Below are 12,980 nucleotides of genomic sequence, written 5' to 3' on the forward strand. Positions count from 1 at the left end.
CATCAAGCAAAACATTGTATCAATGCACCAAACACAGATGAATATAATTATTTCAACCACGTAGCTGTGGCTGTATGGTTACACAAGCTGTATACTACTATTATCCAGAAGCCTTTGCTTAAAGAAACTATCTCATTTAAATAGTGATGTGTCATGTAACAATGATAAAAATAGAGCATTTTAGGGAAAACAGAATAAAGCTGTCAAAGTTCTAACTCCCAGTTAAATAACAATGCAGTGAATCATATCTGAAAACAGAACAGGAGAAAGTCATAACTGCAAGTTAAACTATCACTTCAGTGAACGTGGGCCTGCTGGTCAGAACAAACCAGGCGTGAAATATCTATAGTTTTGTTATGGCTTTAGATGGTTTAAGCATTTGTCTGCATGTACAAGTGGACCACAAAATGATACAAAAAGCTTTCAGGATGAATGGAAAGTGGAGTTCTACTTTAAAACAAGTTTTGTGTTCCACTCTCTTAACATAAAAAAGACACACCCCCCTCTCTCAATTTACATCACCTCTATCCATCGTGTCATCCATGAAACACTTTTTACAGGATTCCTAACTTAACTGCATACCTCATTTTTCCTTCAAATGCTGATAGCACTGTGTTAGGACTTGGTGCCTCCTCCCAGCAGTCACAAACTAGAAGCATGAAGGTGAATCCCTGGATATCATGATGCTTTGTACATACTCAGGCTTGTACTTCTCATGGCTGTCCAAGACAGCTAGGAGAATGTAAAGCAAGGGTGAAAACAAGTCATGAAGGCTTCCCAAATAATCTTTAATAAAAATCTTCATGATCTAAGGCACAAGCATATTTTCTTCATTATTCATTTTATTATTACTATCCTTTTCTGATGAAATCACCTAAAGGTAATTTACCTGCTATAAGTAGAAGTATTTGGCACTTATGTTAGCTAGCGTGTATCTCTTCTAGGAGTATTTTCACAGAGTCCTTTGCATTGCTAAGACCTCCTTTTTAAAGGGATACCTTCAGTGGTTGTGCACCAAAGTTGTGACAGCAGATGTATTTAACCTATATACCTACAATCGGATTATGCCACACCAGAGTCTCTCTGAATGTAAGTATCTGTCTCTCACAAGTTCAGGTAAGCCCAGTAAGTCTCACCTGCCGTAAGAAGTTCAATGCTATGCCCATAGCTTTACAACCATATAAAATTGTTGCTAGACATGGTCGGTTTGTGACGAACACTACCCTAGTGCAGGCATCCTATGCAGCACTGAGGAAATCTTCCCACCGGCACTAGAAAAGAATCAAAGCTCAGCAGCCTATAGTATATAGCACATGTTTTGATCTGCCTACTTGGTTAAGCTTTCCACTAATGCTAAATAAACACTAAATTAGTAAGGATTCTTTTAATTTATCTTCAAAGTTCCTATAAACGGTAAACATCTGGTGAATAATCAGGTGCCTGGAAAATAAGGATGTGAAATTACAGTTTGCATCATATAGTCACAGAATCACAGAATCACTAGGTTGGAAAGGACCTCCACGATCATCAAGTCCAATCGTTGATATTACATCTTACTAACTATTGTTTATTTTACTAAAATTATGGAACTGATAAATATGCTTCTGGAATTCTAGATAAAAAAATTGGAGATCAGATCAAGAAAATCCCCAGATTCTGTTCATTTTTCAAGACTTAAGGATTGGAAAGGTTTTGCATTTCCTTGGTGAAATTCTAGTATGAAGGAGACCAGAGGAAGGATTAATTAATAATATTCAGAATACTTGTAACTTAGGGTGACCTGCAAATGGACAAGTTGAAGCAAAACTGGAAACCCATTCAGCAAAAATGCTCTACTTCTGCAGATTTATAAGGCAGTGACATCATAAAACCATAATATAAACATGTTAGTTCATAAAGTTTCAAATACTGTCACAATATATACTGCAAATGAGAAGACCCAAGAAAAAGAAAAACAGGAAGAAGAAAGTGAATCATGAATAGCCAGCTCATTAATCAAGTGAATAAATTCTGACGGAAGAAAATATAATGAAATTTATTCTAAGAAATGAATGCATTAAAAATGGATTGTTTTAACTTTATATGATACTTTCAGACTTATGATAATTATAACCCTCAGATATTGTATATAATCAGATTTTGTGAAACATCTTATTATGCCGCAGTTTAGGATCTTAGTAATCACTGCTCTCTCACATAATAGCTGATTTTTTTGTCTATCTGCTATAGGCATTTTTTGTTTTCTTCTCATGTGATCTTCCCTTAAAAACAGAGCAGAAACTTTCCTCCAATAAGTGACTCATCAATTCTTAGTCTGTATTTTTTTACAAAAATTTTAACTGATTTCAAGTTGTAGGAAAATCAAATGTAGACTGTACTTGGGTTTTGATTGTGTCTTAAATCTAGAATTGTTCTTTAGAGAAAAATAATCTCTGCGGCAAACTACGTCTTAACTAATCACTAGCATTACTTCTAAAGAAACCTAAGGAAGTTTAAAGTACTTATTTGCTCTATTTAAAGAAAGTCCTTGGAAGTTTCTACAGTTCCTCAGGATCTACAATATACTCCTATGAGCCATTTTACCAACATTATAAGTTTTGCAAGGGTGTTGAGGAACCAGTAAACATGCACTGTTATAAAATCTCCAAAAGGCACTTCTTTGCACATCCTTCTGGTGTTCAGTGAGTGCACGAGTTGCCTCTCAGTGTACTGCTTTCTTGGGAAGACCATCTGGTACCTTTTACCCCTCATGTGCCATGCTATGGTATGACTCCAAGTGAATGGTCTAGGCCCGCTACCCCCACTGACTGGAAAGACTGATGGTTTTGCCCCTTCCTTCAGAAAGCTGCTGGAGAGGAAAAAGGGAAGAGATATGGGACCAGACTCCCTTTCCATCCAGGGACAAGGAGACACAGGATCTGAACAAGAAACCCTGCCACTACAACCAAACAAAATCTCTGCTCAGCAACCTCCTTTCACTCCTCCTAAGCCCTGATTATAACACCCCTTTTTCTTCCCAGAAGCAGCTGGCAGCAGCAAGCCCAGCTTCTTTCCTGTGCTGGCTTGTGCTGCCTGTTTGCAGCTCCAAGGAGAGGCATCTGGCAGTGCTGGTGGCAGAAAGGAGGTAACAGAGATCCCATGGCTAAGCCCCATACCACCCCAGGTCCTTTGCCTTTCTCCAGCGTCAGAACCACTGCCTTGATGCAGAGCATACTCAGCAAGTCTTAGGAAGTGCAACATGATGTTTCTTCTTCAAATGGAAGATGCAAGTACTCTCTTAAATTAAGCACTGAGAACAGGAAAATGTGTCAGAATGGGAGTGGATTGGGGATTGCTGAGGTTTTTATAAGATGGGTAGTGTCTGAAAGGCCAAAGTGTGAGCAGTTTGCAACCCATTTCCCAGCAATGAAACCAGGGAACCTATTTCCAGGCTAAGAACATTTTGGGAAAAATTGGTCACTATCTTCTATTGTGAATCCATTAGTTACATATTTACAAAGGGACATCATTCACATGGAGATTTCATTTTACAATGAAGATTATGATTCAGACTAGATAAAAGCATACAACTGACTAGCACAAACATTCCCATCTTAATCTATACATCCATAACATTACGCTAACACTTTTGTGCTTTTTTTTTCTCTTTTAATGTCCTTAGAGGGCATATTACTCCTTAAACAAATCAACACAAGTTCTCAAGTTGTCTCAGGGTGGTTATTTCGAAAGACAATGCAATATTTCATAATAAATTTTTATAACCAGATTTCTAACAAAGTAATTCATCATATAAACAAAGAAATCAGTCAGACACTAAATAAATATTTGTACTGGTAAATTCTAGCATTTGCTTATATCATGTAGGACTTGATCCTGCAAGCCCTCTGTATACATTTTTATCCCCACTGAATGATTGATTTAATTTCTTGTTCTAGTCTACTATGTTACTTTGAATTGAGCAAATACTTTCTGGCCATAAAGTTAAGCAACTAAAATAAGCACTGTAATACATCCCAACAGGCAATGATTTCCTTAGATGCCTCTGTAAATATTTTTTTTTTTTTCATGTTTATGAAATCATCACAAACATTTATCATCAGGCATTCAGTTTTTGATATTTACATTCTGAGTTGCATCGGTTAGTTGAGATTGATCAAGTAATTTCTATGTTCCTTGTTCTTGGCTCTCTTATTGAGCAAAGCATGACATTTGCACTCAATTTGAAAAACGCTTTACAAGAATAATTTCATACTTATACTAGACTTTACTTTCTCCAGACTTTTGAGCTAACAATACTGGGACAGGAAGGCAAGAGCCTCCAGGAGAATAACAAGCCAAGACTTCTCCATGGGGAGGGCAGACAAGCATAAATTACCTTCTATCTGTTCTCATTTCCCATAATTACTACCTTCTCCAAGGCAAGGAGGATGGCCTTTTTGAAAATGTATAAAAAACTATGGCCAGCCCTTTAGTTCTGAGTCTATTCATTCTTTTTCAGGACTGCCTTTTTCTTTGCATGGTAAATCCAGAACAGAGAACCACAGATAACACACATTAACTGACCTATGCACCCTCCTTGTGCCTTTGGACATTTATCAGGATATCTTCATACAAACAGATCTGTCAGTCAATTCAAGTCTCTTAGATATGCTTTGAATGGTAACACTGAAGGAATTAGTTACAGATGAGAAACTTGAACTCTTCAGTTCAATAATTACTTTCTTTTTCTTACTGAGCTCTGTTTGAAACATAGTTTGAAATCAAGGTTACTGAGGTTTTTAAATGGACTCACTGTATTAAAGTTTGGATGATTTCTTACGGTTTCTTGGATGCCTTTGAGCTCTTATTACAGTGTACCATGAAATTTTCCAAGAATGTGGCAAAATTAACAATGATTGTTATAGATCACTGCATGAAATGAAAAAAAAGAATTACTTTGAAGTGACTCTCTCTATCTATACATAGGGATATATACACATGTACACATATACACAGGTGCACACACACACACACACATGTATATATACACACACATATACCCCTATGTAAACATTTCTCTAAAATACAGAAATAGATTTTATTATTTCTTATGCTGTTATGATTTTAAATACTTCAGTCTGTGAATCCACAATACGACAACTTCAAGTTGTCCAGAAAAAAACCTAAATGCAGTCTTATAAACTCCACTAGTATAAACATATTGGCAAGGAACTTTGACCAGCAATAGTAAATTTTGAAACTTAAATAATTATTCTACAATTGTTTTAATTTTAACAACAAATTGCTACTGAGTTCTAATATTAATGGCAAATGTAAAAATAGATACAGCTTTAACTTCTAAGATTTTGCATCAAGTGCACCTTTATGAGAGGATTGTAAAAGTATGTACTAGAGACTCCTGCTAATAAGAGAAACTGCAACTTATATTATGTGTTTCAAAAACCAAATACTGTATGCCTTCACTTTATCATAAATGACCGTGTTAAGTCATAGTTTCTTCTTGCCTGCAAATGAAGGACGTTGATTCACAGATCTTCTAAAGTATACATAAGCATTTAATTAAATCCTGTTCATTGTGAAAATAAAGTTCATTTACACTTAAGAGTGAACAACAATGAGGAGTTTGTTATTATAATAAGACATTTAAGGACCTTGGTAGCCAGTACCAGTAGTATTTGTAAGTAGCTCCTCAGTTTTAATTTTTCTTAAAAAATAAAGGTACAGTCATAGTTATTAATTTACTTTAAAAATTCTAAAGATGAAGAAAAGTAGCATTTATACATATAAGTCCTCATATAAATTATAAAACTCAAGTTTATCTTATTGAGTTGCATCCCCAGAAGAAACATAAAGCACTTTTGTGGTACCTTCACCAGTAAATATTTGTATCACAACAAAGCTGAGAAATGCAACAAAAAACTGCATCCCAAAGCTGAAAGAGAACATTCTTCTGATGCAGTCTCTTGTGATGGATGTTCTCCATGGGATCACATGATTGCCATGACTTGACTGAATTTCAAATACAGGAAATATGAAGGAATTCGCCTCACCAGTTCCATAGGTATAAGAAATATCAGTGAACAGCAGACATCCCATTTAAGGTCAACAGTCTTTGGAAGACAATGAGGAGGGAGTTTAAAACCGCAACAGCAAAATCAAGTAATAATAACAATAATGAGGTAAACTCTCCTAAAAAGGCCAAATAGGCAGAAATGTCAGGAGAGAGTTTGATTGTACCTGATACCCATATGTTTCTGTAGCCAGATTTCAGCAAGATGCATGGTAGAGGCAAATGTACTTGCTTTGGACCCTAAGCACATTTTATATTGTTTTGGATCTAAATTGGGGTCACATTGAACTGGATGAAAAATATGGACGACTCCTACTTCTTGACTTCTAAAAGCCTTCAAGCCAGATGTTATCACTTTAGTAAAGAGGTCAACATCCTCAAGTCCCCAGCCTTGGATTGAGGTATCAAATCCACCAGCAGTAAGAAAATCACTTTTGTATATACAGGTAATTCCAAATCCATACTCCCTCCAAAATCCATTTCTCTTTGTGAAAATGAAACTACTGTCAGGTGGTGAGTTGTCTCCATATACTACTTTTGGATCATATTGGCTAAAGATGATAGGGTAGTAAACCTGTTCTCCCTGAATAGTGTTATCCCTGCATCGCTGGAGGAAGTCTGATGTGAATACCAAATCAACATCACAGAATAGCAGCAAAGTGCCATTGTCAAATTGAGATGAGGCAATTTGAAGACCTAAACCTCTGGAAAACTTTCCTGCCATTGGAATTAGGGTCATATCTGCCTTAGGATACTTAATGCTGTATTCTTTCATCAGCTCTATGTGTTTGCTGGAGTCTTGACCTGACTCAGAACTGAAAAGAATTATTGCCAACTTTATATTCTGTCTGGGAATCAGACAAGTCTTCTCAAAGTTATCCATAAATCTTGAGAAAATGTCAAATCTTCCTGTGAGAGGGACAAGAATATGTATTTTCTTGTCACTGCGTCCCCCAATGTCTTTGGTGCCTTGGAATGATGAGGAAAAGGTCTTTAAAGAATTTGAAAGAAAAGAGAAAGATTGAGTGTCACTGTTGGAATCTTCTAGTAGGCTTCTTACATTCAGCTCCTCTGCTTCTTTGAAGAAAGGTTTGCTAAACAACTGTTGAAGGTAAGCATGGCGTCTCACTGGAACTGTAACTTTCCGTCCTTTGTGCCTTTTGTACAAAAGCAGCAAATCCAGGATGTACTCCACTCCATGCAGCGGGTCCACCCTTCGGTAGCCATACTGTATTTCCTTGAAATCAATGAGCCTTCCTCTAGATCTAGAGTTCTCATTTATCATTTCCATTACTTGCATCACGGTATCATCCAGCGCAGCCCGCAGGATGTTGCTTAGGCTCTGCCGTGGTGGCTGGTTATCTACCATAGAGTAAAGAAATTTTCCTGTCAGGAACTCCCACTCGATAACTTCATCCCTTTCACGTGGCTGGAAATGGTTGAAAGACGGCATTATTCCCAGTTGCTGATCTTCCTTATTTACTTCACTGTTACTGAGCTTGCTCATCAGGGCACTTTCTCTGTGGAGCTGAATGGTCTGATAGCGCAGTTGAGAAATTTTGCGACTCAGTATGTAATTATGCAGCCTATATTGGTAGGCTGGTCTTTTGTTTGGATGAAGGGTTATGGCTGTGTGAATCTTGCTGTTGTGAAGATCTTGAATATAACCCTTGCGGTTGTGTTCATAGTTTTCATGGAACAATTGCTGCATCTAGAAAGAGAGGGAAAAAAAAAAAGTGAGACATTAAGAGATATCAAGTGGAAGCACTTTTACCCACAAAAAGACCCACATAGCTACTATTGGTACTATTGCTTCTTACCTGTTCTTATACATCATAGATATTTTTAGGCACAGAACTTTAAAGTATTCAGTAGGAATTATTTACACTGTCTTGGTCTCAGTTTCAGTACTGTCCACAGTAAGCAAATATTGTCCTCTAACTAAATAGAAGGGCCTATATCTTGCATTTATCTTTACTTCATCTAACTGCAATACTAAACAAACCACCTAACTCAAGGTCTGTACGTAATATCTCTGAGTACCTAGATGCAGGCTGAAAGCTACTGTGCATGAAATATGAAGTCTTCACCTATGTCTAACCCCTTATTAGCACAGATCCTTAATGAAAGCTAAGCAACACTGATGATGTTAAGACGACCTTGGTTTTATACCTGCACAGCACAAAGCTGCTTGTGTTTCCTACAGACACTTCCGAACAGTGCTACTTAATATTCAAAAATTGAATGCACTTTCAATAAAACTAATTTGTTTTGTATGCAGGTGATAAATCCAACAACTGAACGTTGGAATATGTGTGTTAGCAGGGATACACATAATAGAGTATGTCAATTAAGCTATTGGGCATGCAAATATAACTCATCTCGAGTAACTTCCAATATATTTCTGCGGCAAGCACAGACATCCTGTTCATCCTGTTTCGGTCAAATCAGTAACTGTAGTATTTCCCAACCATTGAAAAGATACATTTTATGGCTGAAGCACAGGTCTAGGACTGAAAGTTTAGGCCTTTATTCCTTTCTGTGCTAACAGCTGAACTATGAGCAAATCATAAAACTTTCTCTGATGCAGTTTCCTTCCTAAAATAAAACTTAGCTCATTATTAATTTAATGTGATAAATATTTATTCTTAAATGGGAAGTGGTATGGAGGAGTAAAATATTAACATGATAAATACATTGAAGACCCACCACTCTTTGCTAAGCTAACATCTACTAGCACCAGAGAAACAGAATGTTCCTATGAGTAGCAGATAAAGGAGAAGAGGCTGCTCTGTCTTATCTGCAAACAGACTGGTCTGTAATTAATAAATAAGGAATATGTGATAATCAGATATAAAATGTTGTTAAAGGAGGTGTTGTAAGCTTGAGCTAAAATCAGATTTTCAGATTGGTATTGAAGTTTGTCTGTTATACACCGAGGAAATCAAGAGAGGTGACGTCTAACGACACAATGTCTCAAACTCAAAATATGTAGCTCATTTTATTGCAGTTCCTTCTACTGTTGTTACTAGGAGTAATATTAAACTGTTCAATAAATGTAAATAATTCCTAACAAAGTGGTATGAAAATTATTCAAAATCCATTATCATGAATAAGAAATGCATCTTATCATATTTTAAAAAACCCCAGAATTTTAATAGAAAATTTCTAGAACCTCCCTCTCCCTCGGTTCAGACCCCAAATAACTGTTTGAAGAAGCGCAGCTATAACTATTAGTCAGGTTAACATTTTTGAGGCTACAGTCACGGAGCATGCAGAAAAGCAATTGCTTAATTCTGAGAACTACCTTAAGGTATCTTAAATATGCCTTCAATAAGCAGATAGACCTGTTATATTAGAGTGAGAGTGAATGTGAAAAAACATACACAGTTACAAAATTACTCAAAAAATCCTTATTCACAGAACTCCTACCTAAATCTGCCAAAGCACATTTGTTTTGTTTTGGGAAAGGAGTATTTTGCTTATCCCGTGAGATGAGATGAGATGAACCAGGCACATGAGGGTTTGGGCGATTTTCTTGCTATCACAGAGAACAAGAAATGACACCATCAGTACTGAGTCAGCATTTAACCAGCAGTGCTGGCAAAATTGAAATATGGGTTCCTTGAGGACAAGACATGGACGCTGGCAGGACAGTCAGAATAGAGATTAAGGACTAGATTACAGGAAAGTTCCTGAGAGAGAGCTGGGTGAGAATATGTGCTCTTTGGAAGAATAATTTTCCCTTCTCCTTCCATAATTTATATTTTGAGTTATGAAAGTCCCTTTATATAAAAATAAAGAAAACCAAAGAAGGGGAGGGCTGTTTGGTGGTTGAAGGGTATTAGCATCTTTCCACATGAGCCATGACACTCCACTCTTTCCTAAAACCTCTACTCATAAAGAATTGATTGAGTTTTTCTTCATCCACAATGAAGAATGCTGTTTGAGTATAACTGAAACAACCTCTACACATTTAACTTATGGTGAAACAACCTCTACGCATTTAACTTAATGGTACCTGAATTTTCACAGTAAGTTTTATTTAAAGGAGTATGATGTATTTTATCCAGAAGATTTTTAACAGATTACAAACTATCAGTGTAAAACTAAATGCTATCCTCCTATTGTGCAAATTCTTCTGTAATCCTTGACTTATTACAAGCTCATCTTCACAGCAGATTCATTAGCAGCATGCATTTGAAACAAATATCCTCTGAACATAAAGAACACATTTTTATTACATTTCAGTTTCAGATGCTTTGGTTTATTAGATATACTCTACTGAAATCATAGCCAGATGATGCACTCCGTTATACTAATGATTTTGCTTTTGATAATAAACAACAGATTAACAGCAGCAATGAAAAAAATAAAATCAACTCTGCACTACAATATTATCACACACACACAAAATTGTACCTATCATATTTAAATAACGCCACTGAGCACTTTTAACAGATCTCAATACAGAGAACACTGTTCAGAACAAATATGACAATGAAATCAAACTCTTCCTGAAGATAGCAGGTTTTAATCTTGGTGCCACACAGTAGTTTGTTTTCATAGAATCATAGAACAATAGAATCATAGAATAGTTGAGGTTGAAAGGAACCTTAAAGATCGTCTAGTTCCAACCCCCCTGCCATGGGCAGGGACACCTCCCACTAGATCAGGCTGCCCAAGGCCCCATCCAGCCTGGCCTTGAACACCTCCAGGGATGGGGCAGCCACAGCTTCCCTGGGCAGCCTGTGCCAGTGCCTTACCTTTCTCATGGTGAAGAAATTCTTCCTTGTATCAAGCCTAAATCTACCCTTATCCAGTTTATACTCATTTCGCCTCATCCTATCACCACAAGCCTTTATGAACAGCCCTTCTCCAGCTTTCTTGTAGGCTCAATACTGCAAGACAAAAATACCTCTTGTAACTTCAATTATTAACTTCTAGATTAAGGCAATTAAAAATTAAGTTTGCTTTGAAATTTCTAAGCAAAGTAGTCAAGTCTAGGAGGCAAAGGGAAAGTTGATTAGTTTCACGGAGAAAGGTTCTTTGCAAGGGCCTAAATTCATCAATGCAGTCATAACTGATCTGGAAAAGTAGGTATTCTGGGATTTGGCAAGATTTACTGAATATAAATTAAAATAATTCAGCATGGTTTAATTAAACCTGCCTGCAAAAGTTTTTATGATGCTGTATAGATAGGCGATAAAATATCAGCTTTAATTCTGTGTAGACAAATGCAAAGCATATGTGAAGAAGGCAATCCTAAAAAAACCTGAAGAATGTCAAACTATTTGCAAGCTGTTGGCACTCTGAACAAAGAACTTACTTACACAGTGGGCAATTCTGTGCAAGTCTCACATCAGTGTTCAGAATTGATGAAAGGAAAAGCCAGTAGGATGAGGGTGAGTCTAGAGTAAATCAGAAACACTATTATACAGTTGTGTCCACAGTGCACCTGAAATTTGAAGGCTGTGGGCAGATACCTCATCAATATTGCGATGTCCCATCAAAAACTGATAACATAAGAGCAGAAAGGTACTAACCAAGTCCATAAGATGATCACACACGTGGATTGTTAGATGAATAGATGACTAGGGCAAAAGGGGAGTAATCCAAAGAAGGCCAGCCCCAAGATCTATAAAGTCAGTAGCACCACAAGGGAAATGGATAAGAATAGTCACTGTCCCTTCTCACATGAAGTATTATGACACATACAATGATGTTCTCAAGATTCAAAAACAGAAAAAGGAATACTTATGTAGGTCAGCCACAGAATTTACTGGGACAGCCATCTGCTGGTGGTAAAACTTTGCATAGCTTGGAAGTGTGAGCAAACAGCTTTATGGGAGACTTTCATCATTGCTAAGCACAAAGATATGCTTTCTCCACAATACTGCTGCACTGCAGACTCCTGAAGTCCCAGCTGAGGTTGTATCACAATATGTCTTTACTGTCATACACCCCTGCCTTGGCTTCTTCTACAGATTACTGCAGAGAGAGGATATCTTGTCAAATGAGCTTTCAATATAACATGACACAATCACTTTGTGTTCACTGAAAGCAGAGGACGGGAGAAGTTGTCTTCAATTCAATATGAGGAGGCATAATGTTTTATTTTTTGCATATTGCATGACTTTGTGACTTTCCCAAAGAGTCTGCTGTCTTGTGAACAGTTATTACAGCACAACTAATGCACGACTTGGCAAGAACTTCTGCTAGCCTCTCTTCATGCCAGCTGAAACTAGAAGTTGGCAAGAAATGTGAATAATCTAACCATGCTCTGAGGAACTCTGACCTGCAGCAGGAATTAAAAAAATGAGAAAAAAAATTAGAATAAAGGCATGGCTTTATTATTGTGGTAGAGAAATACAACAGCTGATATGTAAGCACTATGTAATTTGCATTGGAAGTTCTGAAATCATCATAATATCTCTGATTTACTGGTGTAATAAAAAAGGAAAGTTCACGTTGCATATACACAAAAGCACAAACCAGCCAATTCTATTATTTCAGGACTACCACATATTAGAATACTTAATAGAAACGCGACTTTTAAAATTAATAGATTCTTTCTTTGAGCACTGTTTAAGAACAAATTATCCCATTTTACAGAGAAGACATGGACTTAACCCTCCATCCGCTCTAGCTCTTCCTAAATCAACAGAAATATTAAATTGTTGACCATTTTATCTAAAATGAACTTAAAATAAATATAGAAATAAGATGAACAGGAACTATTCCTGGTCTTTCTCCATCCTGCACCTCAGAGTTTAGCTTTCCTAAAAATGAAGATTTATTCACTGTTTCAGATGACTTTGAGGGGTGTTTAATCCATATGAATAACACATGTAAAAGCTACTGTGTTTGAAATGATACTGTTTGGCTGAACAGTAGCAAGCTGAGTACC

General features: G+C 36.8%; 1 protein-coding gene across 1 annotated transcript in view; it reads right to left on the minus strand.

Annotated features, from left to right (window-relative positions):
- Nucleotides 1-5,118: 5,118 nt before the first annotated feature.
- The window catches only part of CHSY3 (chondroitin sulfate synthase 3), a 108,647-nt gene continuing 100,785 nt past the window's right edge, over nt 5,119-12,980 (minus strand). The window contains exon 3 of the mRNA XM_069879948.1: nt 5,119-7,781. Coding sequence (XP_069736049.1) covers nt 6,216-7,781 — 1,566 coding nt within the window. The 3' untranslated portion in view covers nt 5,119-6,215. The remainder of the gene's footprint in view (nt 7,782-12,980) is intronic.

This window comes from Phaenicophaeus curvirostris, chromosome Z, assembly GCF_032191515.1.
Source record: "Phaenicophaeus curvirostris isolate KB17595 chromosome Z, BPBGC_Pcur_1.0, whole genome shotgun sequence".
Lineage (NCBI taxonomy): Eukaryota > Metazoa > Chordata > Aves > Cuculiformes > Cuculidae > Phaenicophaeus > Phaenicophaeus curvirostris.